Source organism: Rhineura floridana, chromosome 8 (assembly GCF_030035675.1).
Source record: "Rhineura floridana isolate rRhiFlo1 chromosome 8, rRhiFlo1.hap2, whole genome shotgun sequence".
Classification (NCBI taxonomy): domain Eukaryota; kingdom Metazoa; phylum Chordata; class Lepidosauria; order Squamata; family Rhineuridae; genus Rhineura; species Rhineura floridana.
The window spans coordinates 45,445,001-45,465,823 of NC_084487.1; the positions used below are offsets into that span (position 1 = coordinate 45,445,001).

Consider the following 20,823-nt stretch of genomic DNA (forward strand, 5'->3'; position numbering starts at 1 on the left):
GTGAGTGCCTTCTGACCTGGGGGTCTCATCTTCCAGCACTATCTCATGTTGTATTTTGGATACTCTGTTCATAGGGTTTTCATGGTAAGAGGTATTCAGAGGTGGTTTACCATTGCCTTCCTATGAGTTTGGATGCGTCTTAGTCTGGTGTCTCAGCTTTGACCATTCCGCCTTGGGTGACCCTGCTAGGAGTCTAGCCTCTTGGTCTAGACTCCTGATGGCATTGCTGTCAGTTTCTTTGACACTTTCAAACCCCCTCACCACATTAAGGTGTGCATCCTAGAGAGGGGTACATCCTAGAGGGGTGTGTGCATTTTTGTATGTTATTTTCCTCAATATACTCATTTTATTGCACACTTTCCCCTAATACATGCGTTGATGTGAATATTGTGGGTTGGAGAACTGCATCACATAATTCAGAGAAGTGTAAATTCTGAAGAATGGCTGTGTTTCAGTTCTTATATTGTTTTGGAAAGTGTGGATTTGATAGATTCATCCCTGACAGCTGGTGTCTGCAGGTCATGGTACTGTTAAAAGCACTGGAGTGACCCAGTGCAGGATATTGCTTGAGAGTGCTAGACTAGGATCAGGCAGACTGTTGTGACCAACGACAGGGGGGAGGGCTTGCAGGAGGAGGACTCTGACTTTGAGGACTCGGGTGTGGGGTTGAGGGCGGAAAGATCTCAGCGCACCCAAATCCCAACTCCTCCCATGGAAGCGCAGGGAGAGCTGTCACAGGTTGCATCTGAGGACACGCCCCTTTCTCCTGCACCCAAAGAGCCACTTGATCCACTTGCTGATTCCCAGCCAGGCACTCAGCAGTTTCCCACGCCTATCCAGTCAGCTAGCCTCCCTCAGTTGGAGGGAGAGGTTGAGGTCCAACCCCTCTCCCCCCACTCTCACAGAATTCAGAGGCGTGAAGAACAATGGCCGGCGGTGGTTAGGAGGAGCCGTCATTTGCATGCGAAAGTGAAACCTATTTAAGGGGGGCATTAACAAGGAGGGGATGCTGAGTCAACGTCTGTAACCAGAGGCTTGCTTAGTCAGTGCTAGTCAGGGAAATAGTTCTTAGAAAGCATAGTTAGGTGAATGAGTCAAAAAACTTTTGATATAACTGTAACTTTAATATAAAGAGAAAACTTTACTGAACCGTGTGCGCCCACGTTCCTCGGCTCCAGAAGGAACAGAGACCCAGTTTCAAACCCTCTCTCAGCTTGACCTTGGGCCAGTCACTATAATTCAGCTTGCGCTCCTTGGAGAAAAGATAGGTTAGAAATATAATATGTAAATGACCAATAAAAACAAAAGGTGGCAACCCTCCTGCAAGGCCAGTGTTCACTTTACATTAAGAAGATTCTGTGGTTGCGTAAGGGTCATCCATTGCTCAGTGGTAGAGCACATGCTTTGCATGCAAAATGTCTCGGTTCAGTCCCTGGCATTTCCAGATCGGGCTTGAAAAGACTGAAACCCTGAAGACCTGCTGCCAGTCACTGTAGACGATACTGAGCTAGATGGATTAATGGTCTGACTCTGTATAAGCTTCATCTGTTCCTAAGAGTTTTGGCAGTGGAAGTGAATGAGCTGAAGGGGGAGGAGGGAGAAGCACTGAAAATTAAGTGAACGGATAAAATGGATTGGAAGTCCCATATGTAAAACTTTAGCAAGTATGTCTAGAGAGGGAAAAAGCAAACTGTGGAAGAACCCAGAGCTAGAGAAGAGAAAAAGTCACCCATGAAGCTAGGAAGCATGAAGTGGCCTGAAGGAAGAAAACTGGAAACTTTAAAATGCACAGCATCAGCAAGGAGGCAGCTGAAGATCTAATTAGAGGCCCATCGCTGTCAAACTTTGCTACAGTCAACACAAGAGTTGCATCACTGCAAAAGGAGGCTGTCAGAAAGCAAGCAAGCAAAGCAAGGGGAATCCCCTTCAGCAATTACGTGGGCATGTACATGAATTTATTCAGGCCAAAATAAATATCCTTTAAACATGAACAAGTGCTACTAATGGAACAGTCCGGCTTTGCCTGCCAAACAGTCTGAGGAATTTTAAGAGGCTAGAAAAGACATCTGGTGTACTAATAGCTGAAGATATTAGGACAAATAATCTTTTTATCAGAAACAGGAAACAGGCAGGCAATTAAAGAGGGTAACAATATCATCAGTGAAGCTAAGACAGTCCATAGCTTTTGGTCCTCACCAAACAGAATTGGTACAGATATATCTATTTCAACTGTTATTCTTCTCAGGGTGATGTCCTCAGGTACAGGTGCTGTTGTTGCTGTGCTGATCTCACAAAGGAAGGATGTGAAACATATTGAAGCTCAGAATTTGAATTGGGCTCATTCCCATTGTATGGATGTGCCAACCAGGTTATTTTCCAGCCACAGGTGTTCATAGAAAAAAGAAAGCAAACAGGCTTGCTGTAGATTATAAAGCCAGGATTGGTCTTTTATCAAAAAGCTACGTTGATACAGGGCCAGGGCTCAGCAATAGCCCTTTCAGGGCCCGCCAAGACATTTTCCTGCAAGAGACAGATCAGCAAATCCTGCCCCCAGCCCCTGCCAGCAATCATGTGCACGCTTACCCCATTGAACATACTGACACTTACTTCTGAGTAAACATGCATAGGATTGTGCTGGTGAATAATGACAGCAGCTTGGGTGGCCAGATGCAAAAGAGGACACAATTTCCTGCATCAGAAGAATAAAAGAAAAGCCTGCTGGATCAGGCCAAAAGCCCATCTAGTCCAGCATCTGTTCTTACTGTGGCCAACCAGATCTCTATGGGAAGCCCACAAGCAGAATAGGAATGCAGCAGCACTCTCCCCACTTGCGATTCCCAGCAACTGGCATTCAGAGGAGTACTGCCCCCAACGGTGGAAGTAGAACAGAGCCACCATGGCAGCTAACCATTGATAGCCTTATTATTCTCCACGTATTTGTCTAATGGTAGGGCCAGCCCTGAACTGAGCCAGTTTTGAGCTCAAAACCATCCCAACTTACCAGCTGCCGTTGATCTTGTGAGCCATATTCCATAAATTTGCTCTTGCTTACCAAATTTTAAAATGCTAACATATTATTCGCTTTATATAGAACAAATATACTTTCTTTCCTCTGTGCATTGTTGGAAGATGTACAGCTGTTTTTCTGAGAAAGGGGGAGGGAAATGCAGGATTCATGAAACCATAAAACAAGCCCTACTGGATCAGAGCCAAGGCTGGATCATACCAAAAGGCCCAAACCTCAACCTAGTCTGCATCTGTGTTGGAATTGTTTTTTAAGGTGATTTCAAAGATGTTTTAAAAGACTTTTAAAAAATGTTTCTAAGATGTTTTGTTTTTAAGATGTTTAAAATATGTTTTTAGTGTTTTATCTTTTGTTTGCCATCCTGGGCTCCTTCTGGAAGGAAGGGCAGGATATAAATTTAATAAATAAATAATACATTATCTAGTCCAGCGTGCTGTTTCCCACAGTGGCCCACCAGATGCCTTTTGGAATCCCTTCAGCAGGACAGGAGTGCAATAATCCTCAAAGAGCTCAGTGATGGGCTACAGCTCAGTGGCAGAGCAGCTGCTTTGTATGCAAAAGGTCACAGGTTCAATCCCCAGCATCTCCAGCAGGGCTGGGAAAGACCCTGTCTGAACCCCTGGAAAGCTGGTGTCAGTCAACAACACGGAGCTAAATGGACCAATGGCCTGACTCAGTATGAGGTAGTTTCTTATGCTCCTATATTCTTGCTAATGTTCCCCGGTGACTGGTATTCAGAGGCATGTGAGTCAACTCAGAGATATAAATTAGGAAAGTGACATTGACACTCCCTTGGTGCAAACTTTAAAACATTTACTAGGAAGCATCCCATTTTCCCTTGGAAGAGTGTATAAATATGTCAGTGTGCTCAACAATCTTAACTCTGACAGGGGTTGAAACATGCTTTGTCTGTCTCCACTCCCAACCCAGTTGCAGAGGACTGAGGAGATCTGGTGTCTACTAAAAGCCTTCTCCGCACCCTCCCTCCCCACAAGAGAAGAATATTTGAGAAGTAAAATAAATTAGACACCCCTATTCATTCAGACTGACAGATTCAGACTGTGCTGCTGGATGTGCCACGCTGTCGCATGTATTGTGTAAAAAGCCAGCCAGGATAAGAAAGCCAGTCAGAGAGAGAGAGAGAGAAGTGAGAATAGGAAGATGGAGGACAAGAGGGAGAACAGAAAATCAGTAAAATGGCAGGAAGGTGTGGCAGAGAGCTTTATTGCCTAGCATTGTCTGGTGATTTAGCATTCATACCACAGGCCATTCCTTCTGCTTTAAATGAAATATTAATCACCTTGCGGCAAACCAAAGGTATCCTGCTCCTTGCTCATGTTCCTGTATGAGAACAGACAATAGAGGGTATCAGAACAGACAATCCAAGGAAGGGATGGAGCTTTGCTGTACTATTCTGAATACAGCTGCGTAAAGGAGAGGTTGGAAAATTGCAGTCATCATGAACCTGATTCAAATGAAGAGACCACAAACCCAGAATACAGAGCCACTTTGAAGGGTGGGGTAGAAGCACAGAGTGAGTAGGGAGGAATAATGTCGGTGGCTCATCTGACTGGGAGAGTACCCACTATGAAAGACAGGTGACAACTGTGATGGGCTTTTGTGAACAGTGGTGATTTTGGAGGAGATGTGGAAAGAGGTTAATTGTGCACATCTGGCTGCCATAGAATCATAGAATAGTAGATTTGGAAGGGGCCTATGAGGCCATCGAGTCCAATCGCCTGCTCAATGCCAGAATCCATATTAAAGTATCCGTGACTAGTGGCTGTCTAGCTGCCTCTTGAATGCCTCCAGTGTTGGACAGCCCACCACCTCCCAAGGTAAATTATTCCATTGTCAAACCACTCTAACAGTTAGGAGTTTTTTCTGATGTTAGTGAAAATCTGGCTCCCTGTCACTTGAGCCCGTTATTCCATGTCATGCCCTCTGGGACAATTGAGAAGAGATCCTGGCCCTCCTCTGTGTGACAACTTTTGAAGGACTTGAAGAGTGCTATCATATCTCCCCTCAGTCTTCTCTTTTCTAGGCTAAACATGCCCCATTCTTTCAGTCTCTATTCATAGGGCTTTGTTTCCAGTCCCCTGATTATCCTTGCTTCCCTCCTCTGAACCTGTTCCAATTTGTCTTCATCTTTCTTAAAGCCTAACCAGTGCCGAATAGAGGGGAACCAATGCTTCACATGATTTGGAAACTATACTTCTGTTAATGCAGCCTAAAACAGCATTTGCCTTTTTTGCAGCCATATTGCATTATTGGCTCATATTCAGCTTGTGATCAACAACAATTCCAGGATCCTTCTGGCATGTAGTATTGCTGAATGCTACTTTCCTAGATATCTTTCCATTTTGTGTTCTTTCTTTCTTTCTTTCTTTCTTTCTTTCTTTCTTTCTTTCTTTCTTTCTTTCTGAAATATTTATAGACCACACTTTTCATAAAAATACAGCAAGGTGGTATACAACATACATAATTAGAATAACATCAATAAAAACTGGTTTGGAGAATGAAATTCAGGTTTCAAAGGCCTGTCTGAATAACAGATTTTATGAGATGTCTAAAGGTAGAGCAAGGCTAATTCCTGCAGAGCCTTTAATGGTGGGATGTTCCACAGGGCGGGGCCTGCCACACTAAAGGCTTAGCCCCTAGGGGAGGCCGACCAAACCTCAAGAGTGTAGGGAACCACCAGAAGAGCTCCATCAGAGGATCTCAATGATCGGGATGGAGCATAAGTAATCAGATGGTCTTTAAGGTGGGCCCAAGTTGTAAAGGGCTTTGTGAATTAACACAAGAACCTCAAACCTGCCTTGGTAGTAGATTGGCAACTGGTGCAGCTCTCTCAGCAGAGAGGTAAAATTGCCAGTAGCCTGTTCCTGTGAGAAGAATGGCTCCTGCATTCTGTACTAGCTGTTGCTTCCAGATCAGATACAAGGGGAGCCCCACAAAAAGCATGTGACAGAAATCAAGTAGTTTACCTGTGACTTTCCCATGCAGGTGTAATTCTGTATAGGAAAACCATTGTGTCAATAGGGTTCTGCCCTGCCCAGAGGAGCAGAACCCTCCAGCAGATACCAGTGACCCTGAAGAACTGTTGGATTCTGACACCTTTGCCCTAAGACTGGAGGTCCCCACTCCAGCTGGCTGGATTCCTGGCTGGGTCCCAGACCCTATCTGGACTCTCCCCATCACTCCCACAGGCAGAAGAAATGGCAACCCAGGTAGGAGCTTCAAGGCTACCACTGAAGTGACTGGCTTATTGCATGTAGAGGATGGGGAAGTCCATAGAAGCACCTGCCTGGATCAGGTCCTGGCTTAAAGCCAGGAGATGGGGGAGCCTCCAGCTTGTATATAAGTTAATATCCCACCCTTCTTCCCAGAAGGAGCCCAGGGCAGCAAACAAAGCACTAAAAACATCTTAAAAACAGACTTTAAAATATATTAAAACAAAACATTAAAACAAAACATCTTTAAAACATATTTTTAAAAAGGTTTTGAAAACATCTTAAAAAGCAATTCCAACGCAGCCACAGACTAGAATAAGGTCTCTACTTAAAAGGCTTTGGAAAGAGGAAGGTCTTTAGTTCCCAGCCAGAGCTGCTTCGCTGCTGAAGGAACAGACCCAACTCCAGTTGTCTGTCTGTCTTGTATGTGCCTATTTTGCTCTCTCTGTCATATGCGTGTGTGTGTGCGTGCACGCAGATGCAGGTGCAGATACTATGTGCTCAAGTTCTGGTGAAAGTTTTTCCAGGAGAAGGACCTTGGTAGGCCAGTTGCTGACCATGGGCTATCCATTGGTCATCTCTGGTCATCAGGAAGGTAATTAATCATCTTATATTACAGACATTGGAATCCAGATTGTGATCTAGTGCTTTGTGTGATGGCTGTTTCTAACAATACTTAATTGTAGCACTTGGGAAAAAACCTCAGGTACGAATGACTTGAGTTGTGGGTCTTCTATGTTTTGGGTATGCGTGTATTTTTGTATATGCTTGTCACTTTAAAATCCACAGAGGGAAAGGCCAAATTGCCACTGGCATTTATTTTAAAAAGACAAGAATATAAAAATACATGCATACACAGTAAAATGAGACCTGTAAAGCAAGTATTTTGTAGTCAGGAATATCAGGTCAAATACAAAAAAGGATTGTTTGAAGAGGCTTTCAGTCCATGCCTAAGTGAAGATGCGAACCCAGCTTTTCCAGATCTAAGTACAGCTTTCAGTGTACTGGATCACAGTGTCCACATCCATGAACCAAGCTATTAGAAATCCATCAAAAGATTTAAAAGAATTTTTTAAGTATATACATTATAGGGTTTAATGCTAATGGGTGTATGCATTAGAACTGTTTTATGATCACTCTCCATTTATGGTCTGGTTTGAAAGTTGTTGTTGTTATGTGCCTTCAAGTCGATTATGACTTATGGCGACCCTATGAGTGACCTCCAAGAGGTATGAAAGTAGACCTCATTAATTGTCCTCAAAACGATGAGGCTTTTAGTAGATGAAAGTCCCAAACTCTGCTCTCATATTTCAGAATACAAATGGTAGTCTTGTTAGAGTCACAGCTAGATCCTGGCCACCAGTAGCCAAGGAGAGAGGTGAGAGGCAGTCATTATCTCCAAAATGGAAATGGAATTATAAATGTGGTTCTTTCAGATAGAACCAACTGCAATGAGTTTTCACCAGAAATTAAAATTAATGGTTTACCTTTCCAGACCATCATTTTATTTGTTCATTTGCATTATGTGGGATTAAGGTATTGCACTACTGGACCAAGACAGCATGGAAATATAAAAGAAACTCGGTGGGTGGGTGGGTGAATATAATCAGGAAAGAGCAACTGTAGAGGACTTTAAAATGGAGTGGAAATTGTGGTTTAACTAGAATAGTCCATTTTCAAGTCAAGATGACAAAAAAGTTATTATAAAACAAGGCATAAGCCTTTGTTTGCTTAAGGACACCAACTACCTACTAACCAACAGTATTTTAGGAAGAAACTTCCCCTCAGGGTGAATGATTACATAATTGTTCACAACAGGGTTTCTTGCAAGTTCCTGTGAACCATCTGGAGAATGGCACTCCCAGAAAGAGGAGGCTGGTCCAAACAGACAGACGGCCTAATTCAGTGTGACAATTCTGTCTTGATTTATTTATTTCTTGTCTTGTCTTGTCTTGATTTATTTATTTATTTTTAAGTACTGCCCACCCATGGGGTCCAGCTCTATCCTGAAATGTCATTGACTTCTCTGTGCCCCCCCATCCAAAATGCAGGCTGACAGTGAGAAGATGAAGAGAGGGAGGCACACAGAAAGAGATTAGCAGTAGGAGTTTAGAAGACCTGGATGGTGGGAGCCAGAAAAGGAAAGTTCATTGCCAGTTAAAAAACTTGAACTGAAGAAAGTTAATTAGTAATGAAACTTCTGACTGAGTGATGTGGATTTTGAATACCGGCTTTGTCAGCAGTTGAAATTAATTACACGCTTAGACATAGGAGAGGGTTTGGGGGCAGGGGGGAAGATAAACAGAAAGTGGTGGGGATGAGATATAGCAAAAAGGCAGGATTATAAACCTGGTTCAGGTTTGTTGCTGTGGTGACTAGAGATAGTCTTTGTGCCTGACAGTGATGAGACACATAGAAGGACGCAGATAGTTGAAATTAACCCCTTCTGTTTGCTCTCCTGATTCCCAGGGTGGTAGTGGTTACAAAGGTCTTTTTCTCTCACCTGACTTATTTTATCTCTGGTTATTCCTTTTGGACATGCTGGAATCATTCATCCAAACATTTAAGCCCATGACTGAAACAGCTTTTAGCCAGCTTATGCTAGCCTTTACCTGTGCTGCCACAGGCTGAATGGGAAGTGTGAAAGTCTCCTATTACCCTACTGCTTTGCTACACACTGAACCTGAGACGGTATTGGCTTTTCACTCAGCATCGCTCACAACCCCTCAAAAAGCAGATTGTGCTCAGCTTGGCACTTGGGCTTGGCTTTCACATAACCAGCGCAGCCCATGGCAGCAGCAAAGCTAGAAGCTGATGGCACTTGGATGGGCTCAAGCCATCATGCAAATGACTCCCAACTTATATTAGGGGCAAAAAATATGGTTGAAAGGGAGAAAGGTTTTTAATAGCATTTTTGAATCACACAAATGCAGTATTTGGTTTAAAATCCCACTGAGACAATTTATGAAAACTGAGAACACTGCAATACTGCAACCCACTGAATGAAGATGTCTCCTATGATTCAGCAGAACTGGGTACTCGTCTGTCTTTCACATTTGAGCTGCTGAAATTTCTCCTAGAGGCAAATTCAAAACAAGTTTCGGGGCTCCTCCTCAGGCAAAGTATCTGAGAAATTTTGAACAAGGCAAAAGAGGTTTCATAAGGCTAGCAAATTGTTTCTGGGCAGTTCTGTACCTCCTTTGATTGTCCCTGGATTTCACTCACAGTCAAAGCTCACTCTGAGGTTTAGAATATAAGAAGAGTAGACCAAGGTGCTATAATCTTCTTTCTCACAGTGGCTAACCAAATGCCTCTGGGAAGCCCACAAGCAGGACAATAACTCGCTATCTAGTTCAGATGAAGCATCTCAAAGAAAGCTAAGAAAAAATTCATTAATACTTGCAAAACCTCTTAGGCTGCAACCATTAACCCACTTTTTAAAGAGTTAGGCTCCTTGAAATCAATAGGACTTACTTCTGAGTCACACTTGCATAGGATTGCACTGTTGGGAAAGTTTGACACTTCCACATGAGATTAGATGGTGTCAGCTACTTAAGTAACTGCTGAAAAGATCCTGGTGATCTCACCAAGCTATATTATTCATTTTGTAGTGATGTATCTGTCCTGTGGTTCAGATATTTGATATAAATTGGATGGTTACGGGCCAATAAACTGAGTCTGAATCCTAGCAAGATGGAGGCACTGTGGATTGGTGGTTCCCAAGTTCAGATAATTGGTCAGTTGCCTGCTTTGGATGGAGTTGTGTTCCCTCTGAAAGAGTATGTCCGTAGTCTGGGGGTGCTCCTGGATCCATCTTTGTCACTGGAGGCCCAGGTGACCTCAGTGGCTAGGAGCTTCTGCTGGTAAGACAGCTGCAGCTGTTTCTGGACCGAGATAGCCTGACCTCTGTTGTCCATTCACTGGTAACCTCAAGGCTAGATTACTGTAATGTGTTCTATGTGGGGCTGCCCTTGAGGTTGGTCTGGAAGCTGCAGCTGGTGCAAAATGCAGCAGCATGACTGTTCACTGGGGCAGGGTATCACCAACACATTACCCCACTGCTGAAATAATTGCACTGGCTGCCCATTAGCTACCGGGCCAAGTTCAAGGTTCTAGATTTGGTGTACAAAGCCCTATATAGATTGGGACTAGGATACCTGAAAGATCCTCTGACCACTTATATACCCAGTCAATCACTACGCTCTGCGGGTGAGGGCCTCCTGCAGATACCTTATCAGGAGATCCATGCTGCACAACATAGGAAACGAACCTTTAGTGTAGTAGCACCTACCCTTTGGAATCCCCCCCCTTAAATATTAGACAGGCGCCATCTCTGTTATCTTTTCGGCACCTACTGAAAACCTTCCTGTTTCAACAACTCTTTTATGTAGAGACCTTATTGCAGTCTGGATCTGTGTTGGAATAGCTTTTAAAGATGTTTTTAAAGCTTTTTTTAAAAAGTGTTTTAAAGACATTTTAATATATTTTAAAGTCTGTTTTTATAATGTTTTAGAGTGTTTTTAGTTTTTTTGTTTGCCACCTTGGTCTCCTACTGAGAGGAAGGGCAAGATATAAATAAATAAATAAACAGACAAATAAATAAATAATATTAACATTATAATAAATTTACAGTGACATTAACCTAGTCGTATATGTGCCTTTCACTATTCTCCATCATAGAAATAAATTAGATTGTCAAATGATTGCAAGAAATATCCAGGCTATCTTCAAACTATTTAACATAGAAAGGAGAACTCCCTAGCAAAATGCAGAGCAGAAAACCATTGAATTTGGCTGCTGAAACATCCTTGGAGAAATTATGAAGCCAAGACAGACCAGGTTCAGCTACCAGCTTCTCTTCCCAGAGGGAATGTGCATATGTTTATTCCAAGCTTTTGAAGGATGAAAATTGGGGTGGTTCCAGTTTTGCAGCCCCCATGGGAATTCAAAATGGTGGGACGGTTACTGTTGAAAGAAGTTCCTTATTTTATGGTTGCTTGTTCTAGAACTTAACAGTGTATGGTGTTAATTGATTTTGTATAGTCCTTATGTCAGAAATATTCAACTTTCTAGAATGCCATACATATGCTACTAGCCCCCAATTCCCTTTATGTTTACGGCAAAGAGAGGGGGTCTGTATTTTTCAAGGATTTCTCTAGAGGCACAGTGAATCTTTGTACGAAGGCATATTCATTGCACTCCCCCCTGAGTCTCAAACTGAATCAGGGCAATTTCATGAAGCTCAGTCCTATTAAATTCAGTAGAATTTACATCCTTTGCAACTTTAGGACTAGGATGGAAGGCTGCAAACACATCTGCTTGGAAGGAAGTAAATAAGCAAACGTGTTCAGGAATGAGCTATCAAGTAGTATTCCTTTCCTTGCTTCTTCTTATATCTTGCTTGGCCTATTTGCTATTCCCACTGAGCAACAGACCCCAGGGTATCTTAAATCTACCTCAAAATTACACATTCTAGTAAAACCCAGTCTGAGCATGTCCTTTTATCTGTATAGACGTTGATTGGAGGAGGAATAATAGGGGCTTTATTCTCATTTAAACTAAATTTAAATGTATAAGCTTCAAAACAAAGAGCATAAAGCACTTTCATCCAATTTAAGGCTGCTTGCCACTGCAACAGCAATTTAGAAAACTTGTAGCGTAAATGTAAATCTGGATTTAGGATGGTTCGATTTGGAAAAGAAAAAATCAGGGCAGGATTGCATAGAATAGAAAGGGGTGCAAATAATAATTCATGCTCTCATGTGTTTGCAGTGCTTCATAACATACAAAGAGAAGTACCGTTTGGTCAAACAAATTTAAAATGAATAAAAAATATTTGTGTGTTTGTGTAAAATATGTAAGAAAATAAGGATGAAGTGGCTTTCTGACTGTTGATTATTAGGCATTATCTTGGTATAAACCTCCAAAAATGAAGGCTTTGCTGTTCATTCTGATAAGCATCTGCAAGAACAACATGTAGTAACTAGGAAAACAATTATAAGGTCTATCAATCCTCATGCTTTAGGATGTTTACTGATCACCAGCTGAGGTATGGAAACCAATGTCCCCCCTACTTAAAGTGTAACATAATTAAGCCCATGATGGAAGTTATATCCAGCACTGGTCACTGTTGGGAGCAAAATAACAGTTTAGATGGACCAGTGATCTGTACCTTCCAATGTGGTGCCTGGAAGAAATCAGTATGCCTAAGTTCTTGTGAAAGAGGAAGAGAGAATCATTTGAAGACAATCTAGTTTTCATTGGTACCCACTGTTGGAGAGACATTTCCTCTAAATCTCATCTTTCCTATCTAATTGCTCCAATCTGCTGTTCCAGTGTGGGCATTGATGCATACATAAAGCTCAGTGTAAGCAGGGGCTCCTTCCTCATTCACTGCTGAGAAATGACTTGCAGAATTTTGGATGCAGAAAGGGCAACCAAAATGGTCAAGGGGCTGGAGCAACTCCCCTATGAGGAAAGGTTGCGAAGTTTAGAAAAAAGGCAAGTATACAAATACATTTTTCTCTCTGTCTCATTAAACATCAACCCAGGGACATCTTGTGGAGCTGAGGGAGGAATCTAAATCCAATATCCTCCGGATGAGGGGGGTTTGGAATAGACAGATCTCCAGCTGAGCTGGCTGAGCTCAGGCTCAGGTGGGGCTACGGTGGCTAAAATGCCCTATCCCAGCTCAGCCAGAGATATACCAGTGTAAGCGGAGGACTGGATAAGTCCCCCAAAAGGGGTGTAGTGGGGGTGGGATGAAACAGGGGAGACTTACCTCTATTCAAACTCCTTTCAGCACAGTCATATGGCCTAGCAACCCAGTGGAGGGTGGTGTAAGATAAACTCTGTTTTAAAGGCATGTTTTCCCTCTGCCAGACTTGGGGGCTGGCTCCGCTGGCAGTAGCCCTGCTCCTGAAGTAGGGCTGAAGTATGGAGTAGAGGTAATTTACTCTGTCTTAATTTAGGCTGGCATAATTATGCTGACTTCCTATAGTTTGTATTGCTCTATAAAAGATGGGAGATTCAGGACAGACTAAACCAAGTGTTTCTTCATGCAGCACATGGTTAAACTACGGAATTTGCTACCACAAGACATAGCAAGGGCCACCAACTTGGATGGCTTTAAAAGAGTATTAGTCAGATTCATGAGGGATAAGTCTATCTTATAAGTGATAAGGATAATTAATTAAGGATAAGTGAATCCTTAAAGACCACACAAAAATAGAAATACCTATAGAAGGCGGCAGGGTTGAAAAAATGGGGATTTATTCATAATAGATAAAGTAATTTACCAAATTAGGATTCAACACGGGAGACAGAAATCAAGTGGTTTCATGGAAGAGTAGTGGCCAGTACTCACATATTGGGAAGTCGAACCTACGAACTCAGCCCTCTTCAGGCATTATCAAACTCATCACCATAATCACATGAGGAAGGAGAATAGTACTGTGCACATTCATCCTGACCCTCGCCCACCCCTCGCCTAAGCTCTTCACAAGTGGAGGGCATGCTGTCATCAGCAGCAGAGCAACCTGCTAAAAGCACACAGACTGTCTTCCCGAGCTGGAACCTACGTGAGTTTGGCAGATATGGCCTCAACAGATGGAAGTGGTTGGCATGGGGTGCAACACGCAGTCCCACATGTGTGACAGTGCCTTAAGAGGGCTCATATGTTTGTACCAATTGCGTCAGAAGAGATTGCTTTTTTGGGTGGGGGGTGTTTTATCCTAAGGGAACCAAAATAAATATGAGCAACCAAGAAGGGACAGGGTAATTGTAACTAAATTATAATATGTTTTGTCATTTACGGGGAGGGAGGGGTTTGTTTATTTCCCCCCTGTATTACCCAGTATGAAAACTCAATAAAACAGTGCTACAAAAAAAGGATTTATCAGACAGCTAAACATTGATATTTGTGTCTTTTCATGTTGAATATTGCTTCAGCTTTGCATTTATACATGTTTTTACTTTACTTGTTTTTCCGCCTCAGTCTATGACAGCCTTGCTTTGGTTATTCTAGGGTGGTAGATGAAGTAGTCAAAGGTGTGCTAAAGCAGGAGACTACAGAGAAGCTAAACGAATTCTTTGCAAATGTCTTCATAGCAGACGATATAGGGCAGATCTCTGTGCCTGAACTAACTTTTTCAGGAAGGGAGTCTAAGGAACTGAGGCAAATAGTAGTGACAAGAGATGAAGTTCTAGGCTTAATAGACAAAATAACAACTGCCAAATTGCTGGGTCCAGATGGCATCCATCCAAGAGTTCTCAAAGAATGGGCATTACAATGACAAATGCAATTCAATGTAAACAAGTGTAAAGTTATGCATATTGGAGCAAAAAATCTTAATTTCACATGTACACTCATGGGGTCTGAATTGGCTGTGACTGATGAGGAATGGAACCTTGGGGTCGTAGCAGACAGCTCAATGAAGATGTTGACCCAGTGTGCTACAGCTGTGAAAATGGCAAATTCCATGCTAGGGATCCTTAGGAAAGGTAATGAAAATAAAACTGCTGATATCGCAATGCCTTTATATAATTCTATGGTGAGGCCTCATTTGGAATACTGTGTACAGATCTGATTGCCTCACCTCAAAAAGGATATTGTAGAGCTGGAAAAGGTTCAGAAAAGAGGAACCAAAATGATCAGGGGATGGAGCGACTCCCCTAGGAGGAAAAGTTGGAGCATTTGAGGCTTTTTAGTTTAGAGAAAAGGAGAGTCAGAGGTGACATGATAGAAGTGTATAAAATTAAGCATGGCATGGAGAAAGTCCCTTTCTCATAACGCTAGTACTTGTGGACATCCATTGAAGCTTAATGTTGGAAGATTCAGGACAGATACAAGAAAGTACTTCTTCACACAGTGCACAGCTAAACTGTGGCATTTCCTCCCACAGGAGGCAGTTATGGCCACCTGCTGGGATGGCGATTAGACAAATTCATGGAGGATAAGGCTGTCAGTGGCTACTAGCCATGATGTCTGTGCTCTGCTACCATAGTCAGAGGCAGTATGCTTCTGAAAACCAGTTGCCAGAAGCCTCAGGAGGAAAGAGTGTACTTGCATTCAGGTCCTGCTTGCAGGCTTCCCGCAGGCATCTTGTTGGCCATTGTGAGAAGAGGATGCTGGACTACATGGGCCATTGGTTCTTCTTACGTTCATCAATTCTTTGTTCACACAAACAGCAGATGAGATGGCAAAACTGTAGATGGGAAATCCAAAGTTGAATGCTTCCCCATGGAATATGCTCCTTTTACCTAGATATCTGAGTGGAAGCTAAGTTAGGATGCTCCTCTGATATCTAATGTTCTACATGCAGGATGGATTGTTTCTATAGAGCAGCATTCAATAACATTGAACCTTCCACCTACAATTTGGATGAGTAACATCCAGGAACAGTTTTAGATCCTCATCTACAGTGTGTGTGAAGTCCCTTTGGCCTGATGGTGTAACATTGCACAGTCTGAAGGGGTGTGTGTATGTTTTTAAAAAATCAATTTTGTATTTATTCTGCCAGATTTTGGACTTAGGGCTCATCCAGACGACAGCAAAATGTGTGACACGCCCGCTATGTGTGTTCATTATTTTTCGGTCGTCCAAATGACGTCTCGCGCTGTTACGCATTTTCGCGGGTTAAATCCGCTCCTTGCAATACCGGCAAAAATGAGATTTGCTGTTTAAAATCGGGAATCATCCGCTGTGCCTTCAGGAGTTAGGATGCAATACCGCGGACTTTACAGCTGATGGGCGGTTCTTGGGCGTTTCCCCTTGCCCCTTCTCCTCATTCCAGCCAATCACGTATCTGCACTTTTGCGCATGTGCGAGAATAAGCCCGGGAAAATTGAACCAATCATCACAATGGTGGAGTGTTGGGGGGGGGGGTCTGCAACTACTGCACAGATGCATTTTATTTTTTGCCAGCCTGCAAACTGGGCGGCTGCTCTGGGTGAGATCTGCAATGCACAGCAAGCGAGAAAGGGAGGGTGGTCGGTTTCAGCCTGCCCCGGAAAGCTTTGTCAATTTCATTCTACTTGCTGGGGTTTTTGCTTCAAATCAGAAAAGCATACATGAGTGTAATATCGCAAATGCAAACAAGAAAAATGCTTCTGGTTGGTTTCAAGCCTGCTCCAGAAAGCTTTGTCAGTTTCATTCTCTGTGGGAAGGAAAGGGAGAAGGAGGATGTGTGTGACACATTTCTTGCTTTTTTGGAGAAATAAGTGCATTGCCAGTGTGTGTATCTCCTTAAATATCAATAGAGGCAGAAAAGCATACATTTGTTTAAGTGTAATATGGCAAATGCAAACAAGAAAAGTGTTTCTGGTCGGTTTCAAGACTGCTCCGGAACGCTTTGTCAATTTCATTCTAGTGGGAAGGCCGGCGTGAAACCGACCAGCAGCCTTTCCTTCCCAGGCGAGAACTCCTTTACAGCCTTATTGTGCTTCATTGCAAAGGGGGAGAGGATCATACGTAATTTTTTTGCTGACCAATTGGTTGATAGGGGGAGGTTTTAGAGGCGGAGCTTGGAAAAAGCAAAAATAATGTAGGGGTCTTACCGCTGCGGGTGCGGGTGCAACAAAGCGTTTTTTTTAATTGGGAAAGAGCGAACTAAAAGGCAAAGTGAGGACTATCAGATGACAAACCAAATATGGAAAGCGTGGATTATCCTGCTCCGTTTGGATAAGCCCTTAGTTGCATTGATTGTACCTGAGGTTTTTTTTCCTTGACTTTATTTCTTCCTTCCACTTGGTTTGAGTTTGTCAGCATGATGGTGATTCTACTGAACTGTGTGACGCTTGGGATGTACCAGCCCTGTGATGATATGGACTGCCTGTCCAACAGATGTAAAATTTTGCAGGTAAGTAGTTCCCTCTCTGTAATGGCAGTAGTGAACCACCATATTACACTTCACAGTGGGGTGATCTCCCCTCTAACCCACCCCGTTAAGAATGCCTATCCACTTTTGCTTCTTCTACCTTTGTGTGCTAAATTCCCTCCCCCTTTTCTTCTCCTAAGCTGGCCCCTATACACTATTAACACAGACAGTACTACTCCTTCTTTCCTCCCCCAGCAATCTTGCCTTTAGAATTGTGGTTGTCACCCTGCAGTGTTGAGAAAGAAGAAGACAGCCTTCCTTGCTTGGCTGTGTTTCTGTTAGAAGCACCAAACGCTGTGGGGATTTTCCTGCAGCCATCCTTTCATCTGTTCTCTCCCTGCCTCTGTCTCTCCCTAAAGTCCACCCCTTTCTCTCAGCATATCTATTTTATTTCTGTATGCTGAGAGAAGAGCCTGATCAGGTTGCTGGGGAAGCTTCCTGAAAATACTAACAGAGGCATGAGGTGATGACAGGTGCCTCCTCATATACCCCTTGAGGTCTTGACCAGTATTCTCATTGGTTTGACTGATATTTTCAATGACAGCATAGTTAAGAATATCAGCAAAAGCATCTGAAGACAAGCTTTACCACAAACTAGCATTCTTTGAAGATTCTGCCATAAATATCTGAGGTAGTGCTAAGAGGAGGTAAAGGAGCACAGGTTCAGGCCCCCACACCCCCTGAAGCCCCCCCAACCCAGTTCCCCCACACACACAAGTGTTCTGAGGAGGCATGGTCCTTGGGAGAGGAGAGAGATGCTACTTACTTTACATGTACAAGATGGTTAACAGTTACTTCATTCTTTTTTCAATCTTTAAAAGAAGAGACTTGTACCACTTACACCAGCGCAAATCCTTCTACACCCATTTTCTCCTCTTACAGTGGCTGCTTCCCTTTTGCTACACTTCCTGGAGTGCTTCAGAGTGATGTAACACTGCCTTGCTCTGAAGCTACTCCAGGAAATGTGACAGGGAGAAGTAGCCTGCTCTCAGTGGCCCAGGCCCCTTCTTTTAAAGGTGAAAAAAATTAAAGAACCCTCAGCCATCTTGTACATTTAAGATAAGTGGCAGCCCCCTCCCCCTCTGAGGGAAAAGAGAGTGACCAGAAATGGGGTGGGTGGGCAGAAGGTGCTTGGTCCAAGGTTCTCTCAAACCTGGCAGCATCTCTGGCAATTCTCTCTGGACTGACCAACACATCTGTTTTTGTGCTAGACTATAGGCTAGACTATATTGCTGGAGGAAGACATGACTGCTGTCATCCATGACAATGATACATCAGGAAGGCAATGTAGAAGAATGTTATGCCTGTGTGTGTGTGTTCTAAGCAGTGAAATTAATACTTGCTCAATATGTCATCAAATATGAAGGGGAGAAAGGGCAGTGAATGCTGTTTAAAATCCACCTCAGTTTTTCTTATGGGTCTTTCAGGTTTTTGATGACTTCATCTTCATTTTCTTTGCTATGGAGATGGTTTTTAAAATGGTGGCCTTGGGGATCTTTGGCAAGAAATGCTACCTTGGAGACACCTGGAACCGCCTGGATTTCTTCATTGTTATGGCTGGGTAAGTCGTGCCTTCCTTTTTCAAATTCTGATAAGCATGTCTTTGGATGAAAGCCCCCAATATGGAAACTGGGCTCTATCTATAAGCATGTCTTGCACCGGTAGAGGGCCAAGTAGATTTGATTCTCATATACTTCTGTTTGTAATCTGTTGTATAAACTGAGCGCCTTTGTTTGTTTATTTAAGCAAACATTTTGACTCTGCTTTTCAGCCAAAAAGAAAGTCAAATCCACAACATTTAAAGTACATTTAAACCACTCTTATACCATATTAACAGTCATGGCTTCCCTCCCAAGAATCCTGGGAACTGTAGTTTGTTAAGGTTGCTGAGAGTTGTAAGGAAATCATTTAACAACCTATAGTTCCCAGGATTCTTTGGGGGAAGCCATGACTGTTAATGTGGTATAAGAGTGCTTTGAATGTATGGTGTGGATACATAAAAATAAAATTCCCTGCCCTCCGGCTTACAATCTAAAACGCAGAACACAAAAGGAAATGGAGAGGGAGGAGGAAAAAAGCAAACTCAAGTACCATTTCTTAAAGTTATAGATTTCTTATGACAAGCTGGGAAGGAAACAGTTTATGAAGCCTTATGTAATGCCTGCTGCTAGGTGACAGTTGAGGAAGGGCCTAAGGCAGCCGGTCTCTCAGCAGAGCTGATGGTATAACCCTGACACCTTTCTTTCCCTCTGCTCTGAAGCCTGGTAGAATTGTTCATTAATTCTGGGGGAGTGTGGTGTAGTGGTTAAGGTGTTGGACTACGACCTGGGAGACCATGGTTTGAACTCCCAAACAGCTATGAAACTCATTGGGTGACCTTGGGCCAGTCACTGCCTCTCAGCCTCATGAAAACCCTATTCATAGGGTCACCATAAGTCGGAAACGACTTGAAGGCACTACATTTACATTTAGAATAATGGAACAAAATATAACTGAGGTTATAGTTCCCTGTGTAGCCCCAATATATTGTTAAGTCAACAGAATTATAAAGAAAACATTGCAAACAGTGAAGGAACTCATTGGATGCTCATGGACAAGTCACAATCTCTCAGCTTTTGTTCCCTGTTTGTAAAATGGGAATCACAATGATTTCCCTTACATTGTTGTGAGTACAAACACAACTTTAAAGTAATTTGCAACATAGAAGTGCTATATCTCAGATGCAATTTCTCTGTCTCTCTGGCATAGTCAAATGTTGTCAACAAATGGAACCAAAGATAGAGGTAGGCAAGAAACCAGGATTGTGGCCCACTTGTAGCCCTCTAGATGGTGTTGGACTACAACTCCCATCATCCTTGACCATTAGCAATGCTAGTTGCGGCTGATGGGAGTTAATCCTCCTGCAGTAAAGAGTAGGCTGAGTTTTCAATTGCTCTCCTTGAATCCTGTGGCACAAAGTAAACAGGATGCATCAAGGGAAGAATAGCCTGTTCCCAGGACTATGGTCACCAGTGACTGGAACAGGATGGCAGGTTCACTTCATCCATCAATTGTATCCTGGCCCCAACACTGTATGGCTTAGCCTGGGGGTCATCAAGCCATCACCTGCAGCTACTAGGGTGCCTGTGAAGGCCTTCAGTGGCACCCCCATCTGGTAGTCCACAATCTGAGCTTTTGGGTGTTTGTTTTTTTAAAGGTAAACCTCTAGCCCTCCTAGAAAGGGCGTTATGGAGCAAAATGTGCAGGTACCATTCTAAGTGATTTCTGTTAAATGAACCAGCCTGGCTGCTCCTGCCTGTCACTTTTACTAGCCAGCACAATTGGTGAGTTGTTTAGGCAATCGGAATCCCTGGAGTCCTGACGAACTGTTGTTTTGCCACCCCCTTTTCCTGAGTCTGTCTTTTCCCCCTAGTCCTTGGAATCTCCATAGTTTGCCCTTCTGTTTTCCCTAGCAACCAGGATGCATCTTTCCTGTGCTGGGTTAGAAGTTATTTTGTGCAAATACTGCTACACCATAAGTGTGGGTGAATGTTAAAGACCCCCCCTGTCCAAAGGCAAATGTGAAAGCATTGTAAAGGGGAATAGGCATGTCTCCTGCTTTGCAGGAGCTAAAGACTCATTAAGAATTTACTGTACAGTTAAGTACAACAGTATACCTTCCTACTCAGAAGTAAGTCTCTGTGTTTAA

The 20,823-nt window shown here is 43.0% G+C and overlaps 1 protein-coding gene across 1 annotated transcript in view; it reads left to right on the plus strand.

Annotated features, from left to right (window-relative positions):
- Window positions 1-20,823, plus strand: part of CACNA1I (calcium voltage-gated channel subunit alpha1 I) — a 483,310-nt gene that overhangs the window by 192,792 nt on the left and 269,695 nt on the right. Inside the window, exons 2-3 of the mRNA XM_061582812.1 lie at window positions 17,006-17,117; window positions 18,563-18,696. Coding sequence (XP_061438796.1) covers window positions 17,006-17,117; window positions 18,563-18,696 — 246 coding nt within the window. The remainder of the gene's footprint in view (window positions 1-17,005; window positions 17,118-18,562; window positions 18,697-20,823) is intronic.